This window comes from Elephantulus edwardii, unplaced genomic scaffold (assembly GCF_000299155.1).
Source record: "Elephantulus edwardii isolate Elephantulus edwardi_28Jun2011 unplaced genomic scaffold, EleEdw1.0 scaffold00241, whole genome shotgun sequence".
In the NCBI taxonomy this organism is placed as follows: Eukaryota; Metazoa; Chordata; class Mammalia; order Macroscelidea; family Macroscelididae; genus Elephantulus; species Elephantulus edwardii.
The window spans coordinates 69,561-74,721 of NW_006399991.1; the positions used below are offsets into that span (position 1 = coordinate 69,561).

The 5,161-nt window shown below is 43.5% G+C and overlaps 1 protein-coding gene across 2 annotated transcripts in view; it reads right to left on the reverse strand.

The window, feature by feature from the left end:
- The window catches only part of ZNF2 (zinc finger protein 2), an 8,261-nt gene extending 4,345 nt beyond the window's left edge, over nt 1–3,916 (reverse strand). For both annotated transcript variants that reach the window (XM_006898927.1, XM_006898926.1), the window contains exons 1-2: nt 3,884–3,916; nt 2,285–2,411 (exon numbers count right to left, since the gene is read on the reverse strand). In XM_006898927.1, coding sequence (XP_006898989.1) covers nt 2,285–2,411; nt 3,884–3,916 — 160 coding nt within the window. The remainder of the gene's footprint in view (nt 1–2,284; nt 2,412–3,883) is intronic.
- Between the last annotated feature and the right edge of the window lie 1,245 nt (nt 3,917–5,161).

Consider the following 5,161-nt stretch of genomic DNA (forward strand, 5'->3'; position numbering starts at 1 on the left):
AGAGAAGCTGTGGTATATTCACACAATGGAATACTACGCTGCATTGAAAAACAAGGAACTCAAGCAATATTATTCAAAATGGGAAAGCCTGGAGGACATTATGCTGAGTGAAATATCTCAGTCGCAAAAGGACAAATATTGCATGGTGCCACTGCTGTAAAATGGGACTGATATCATGGTTGGGGTAAGACTGAGAAAAACTGCATAAATTGTATACACTGCACTGAAACAGATGAGGGAGTGAATAACTTAAAAGCAATGTATGATAGGGTATTATGATTATCAAAAGAGCTCACAATTAAGGTTGCATAGTGGAATGTACTTGGGGCAGTGGGAGGGGTACGGGGGGATTGTGTACCAGGGAGGGAGTGTTTTACTTTTCAAAGAGAGGAGCGAACTGGGGCCGGGGGTGGGGGGGAGAAGTGCAGTAATGAATGAAAAATTATTTAACCAATGCCATGCTGATAGATATTTGTTTGTAATGTTTTGCTATTATCAAACGAAACCTCAAAAAGCAAAGTCTTTGTCATCAAGTTGAAATTAACTCACAGCAGACCCTTCATCAGGTTTCCAAGGCTGTAAATCACATGGTGGGAGACTATCCCTCCTTCTCTCACAGTCACTGGAACACTCAGTTAAAGAGGCACAGTCTTTTGGTGAGCAGTACAACCCTCCAAAGAGTTTCCTATTAACACACACTGCACATATGCAACAGTGTGACAAGAACAGGAATATATCATTTGCTGCTAATGTTGCTATTTCCTTAGGATAAATTCCTAAAAGGAAAATCTATCCATTTACTAATATGAAAACCACATCCGTTTCTGGAAAGCTATTTAGGACATAAACTTCTCTAGTATTAGGATCCTTACATGGAAGAGAAAAGCACTTTTCAGCCTGTAAATGTTTTATTTTTGTTGTTGGGAACATACACAGCAAAACATAGACAAACTTGACAATTTCTATTCTGACCGGTGTGCAATTTCTTTTCAGAGCTGTTCTTCCTTCACTAAAACTTACTGCCCCTATAATTCCTATCTATCCATTAAGACACCTTATTAGGTCCAAGGTCATTTATCAGGTCACATGTTTTTCCGACAGCAAAAGTCATGTCTATGACCTCCCTGTGGCCTTGTGTCTGTCCTTGGCAATTCTGTTTTCACCAATATGTCATTGTTCCAAAGCTGGTGGCAAAGGCTTAGTGTTTCCATAATGCCTTGAGAATATTCTGTTCTGCTTTTCCGTATTTGACCTGTGTAAGCAAAGTCAGGGGTATTAACATTTGATTTTGTAACCTGCCCTGTATGAGATGGTAGCTGAGGCCATTCTGATTTCTGGAACACTACTGAGATTCTTTAATATTATTCTGACAATCACTGGATCATTTTGGCCTCTAAAAACCAGTTCCTTTTTGTGGTTTCATCACTCCTGTGGCCTCAGCGGTTGAAGGTGATTGACAGCCCTCTGTGCCTTACTTAAACTGCTTCCAAATCTGTCACCTCACAGCCTCTCCCTCATGAAGCTCCAGGGACGTCACTTCTCACTAACACCTGGTATCAGCACAGTATTTCATTTTCCCTTTCTCATAGTCTCTGTATCTATAAAGGGCCTTCTGTATTTTAGACCACATATATGATAAATAGTAAAATCAAATCATCCCTGGTGATTCAGTGAGACTCTTTTAAGAGGAAACATTTCACTGACTTCTGTGATATTGCCCCTCAACGAGTGTCCTGACCCCACTTGTTACTCCTCTGGATGGAGCTGTGTCCATTACCTGACTGATGGGCTCGGAGGAAAGCTGGGCTACAGTACTTGGTCTCTTTCGTTCCTTTACTGAGGCCAGCTCTTTGCATCTACCACTTGTTCTGCTCTGTTCACCTGGTCTTATGTTTCACAGGGGCAAGATACAAGTAAAGGAGTCTATCCAGCACTGTTAATTGCTGAGCAAGCAGTTCTGTTCACTGTTGCTATATGCACATGCCACATTTTATCATGTTTCTCAGTTCAGAATTGAGGAGAGAAGAGTACACTGATGAAGCAGTCCATAGGGAGCTGTGTTGCTAACTCAAAAGCTGGAGCCTCTCTGGTAGTTCAAATCCACCAGTTATTCCAAGGGAGAAAAGATGAGCAATCTTTTCCCATGTGATTTTCAGCCTCATGAAAGGTCATAGGAAACATAGTGGAGAGTCAACTCTGGGTCAGTTCTGACTCAACAGCAATGACAGAGAACCTCAGATCAACATAGTTCAAATTCTTACTCCTTATGCAAAACTATCCTTACCCAATGAGACAATGCTCCTATAGTTCTCCAGCATCACTTCCTTGTAGAGATCCTTCTGAAGGGGTACCAGACGGCTCCACTCCTCCTCTGTGAAGTTCACAGCCACATCCTCAAATGTCACTGGTTCCTGAAAGCACAATCACATTGTCCCTGACATATAAACCTTCCTTTACATGGATGAGAGAGATGAGAAAAATGACAGCCCAGGAGGTTGTGGAGGGGATAGAGGAAATGGCTCTGGTAATGCAGAGTTCTGAAGCATTTGTGGACACCTGAAATTCTGTTCATAATTTCACACTACTATTCTTATAGCTGGGGATCTCCTAGTGGTAAGGAGCTACACTGCCAACCTTGGCACATAGTTGGAATCCACCAGCTGTTCCATGGGAGAAAGATACACAATCTCTTCTGGTGTGATTTACTGCCTCTGAAAACCCATTGGAAAGTCAGTTATGAGTCGGTTCCAACTCAAAGGCACATAACAACATAAAAAATATTCTCCTAGTTGAATCTCTGGGATTTTCTCTTTTCTAGAAATGTTATAAAAGAACAAAAATTCTGAGGTATCCCTCATCCAGTCTCCTCAAATAACAACTTCTTCCATAATGGCTTTACCTCTGTCTCTTTCTAGGCATCTTTCTGGTTCTTTTTTACCTTCAACTTTGAAAGTAAGGTGTGTAATTCTTAAATATTTCCAACTATGTTCTATAAAAATAAGGTCATTCTCTTCCAGAACTATTTTATAATTACTAAAAACCAAGAGAATTAACTTATATAACCCACCATCTCATTGAAAATGTCACTAATTGTTCTTGGGGCTGTGTATGTGTTCTGAAGTCAAATTCTTAAAGGTTGGATTACAGCATCCTTAGGATCCCTTCCAGCCCTAATGTTCTCTAAGTCTATCAGATCTTATCCTTATCCCCAGTCCGAAAAACCCCAAATGGGTCTAGGCCAAAAGTTCTAAGCCAGTGTATGGAATTAAAAGATTTTCTGCCCTTGGCCAAGAATGTGCCCAGCCCCATGTTTCTGTCCACCTTGAGGACCACTATCAGCACCTCAGTGAAGTGCTCTGAAGTCCTTATCACCCTCCCAGTCTTGCCCCACAGTCCCTGAACACTAGGGACTACTCTTAATCCTTACACAGACATAGTAAAGACCCGGCTGTAACTAGCACATTGATCCCCTAACCTTCTAATCAGATCCATGCCATTAGTTTTTTTGCAAAACCAGTAAAATCAGGAACTCATGTGGCATAGAAGGGTTGTGTGGCTAACTGAAAGGTAACTGGTTTGAACCCAGCAGCAGTTCCATAGGAGAAAAATGAGGCTGTCTCTCCCATGAGCATTTACAGCTTCGAAAACCTGAGCGGAGAGGTCCATCTTTCCCTATGGGATCAAATCATAACCAACTCCATGGCAGTGGGCTGTTAATTCAAGGTCAAGGTTTCAGGAGCTGTGTGTCTGGTGACAGGCTGATGGGTATGTGTTCAAGACAAGACCAAAAAAAGACCACAAAAGAAGCTCCAGGATGCGGAGAAAAGGTGCTCACATTCTGGAGATGGAGAGAGGAGTTCAGAAAAGCAAAAATCCACCTCACCTGGCGTCTGGCAGTCAGAGACACAGCAGCCATTCCCTCCCGTGAGCTCTCCTTTTAGAAAAGGGCAGGGTCCTAATGAGGCAAAGGCGTGGGTGAGAAAGAAGGAATGAGACCAATCCTGCTTTAGTTTGCTGACCCTCGAAACAAGCCATCTCCATGTACTTCCCTACTCCTCAACCATCTTCACCTACAGGAAGGGAACGCAGGGTAACATGACCAGAGAAAACACCACTGCATCTGAGAATCAGAGGTGAAGGCCATTGCTATGTGGAATAGGCTTGCGATCCTAAAGGAAGAGTTCTGTCCACAGTGAGCTGTGCTGCTAACCCAAAGCCTGGTGCAGTTCAAATTCACCCCTGACTCTGGCCTAAGACAGGCTGTCTCCTTGTGTGAGCTGACCTCGGAAGTCTGACGGAAGGTCGCCCGGAGACAGGACTTGATGGCAGCGTGTGAGGGAATGGGAGTAAGTTAGGAGATAAGGATACTTAAGTCTGTACTGTATTGTTAAGTTTACATTTAATATACCCTGTGTGATTACTAAATAATCTTATGACTATAAGGTCTAGACATGGCAAGTAAGAGCCCAAGGCCTCTTCAAAGGAAAAATGGCCCATTCCAGGCTCTGCTGAGAGAGCAGCCACGTTTCATAGCACACATCCTGCCCCACTCCTGTAGCCACAATGATCATGCCCCACACAGGAGGGCAATCCAGACATTGACCAGTAAACTGTGCTGGACCCTGGCTTGAAAAACAAAATCCTTCCTTGAGAACGTGAACTGAAGGTAGGACAAGAAGTGGGTGATGAGCTTAGAGGACATAGTGCACAAGTGGGCATGAGGAAAGCTAAAGCTACTGGGAACAGAGGCTGTGAGTACGTAGGACAGGGCAGAGAGAACAGCAGAACAAGAACTATGCAGGGGACCAACAGTTCTACCAGATTACCGGAAGCAGTGACGACTCAAGCCATCATGGCACTCAAGTCCCTCAGCTCACGCAGCACCAGCCCTGGGCTTCCCTCAATTTGCAATCCAGCCTTATGTATCAGGAGTTCCAGAAGATTGACTCCTGTGAGGTTTGACTCATGTGAGTCCTGACCACTTAACTCCTAGTAGACCTGGTAAGGGGATTGTCAGTGAGAACTGTTTGAACTGACTGCGGGGAGTCTGACCTTGAGGGAGCAGAATGCATCTGGCAGGGAACTCACTTATGAGGGAGGCATCTTGGGTATGCTGATTGGCTGAGGAACTTTTATGTTCACTACTATTTATAATTTAATG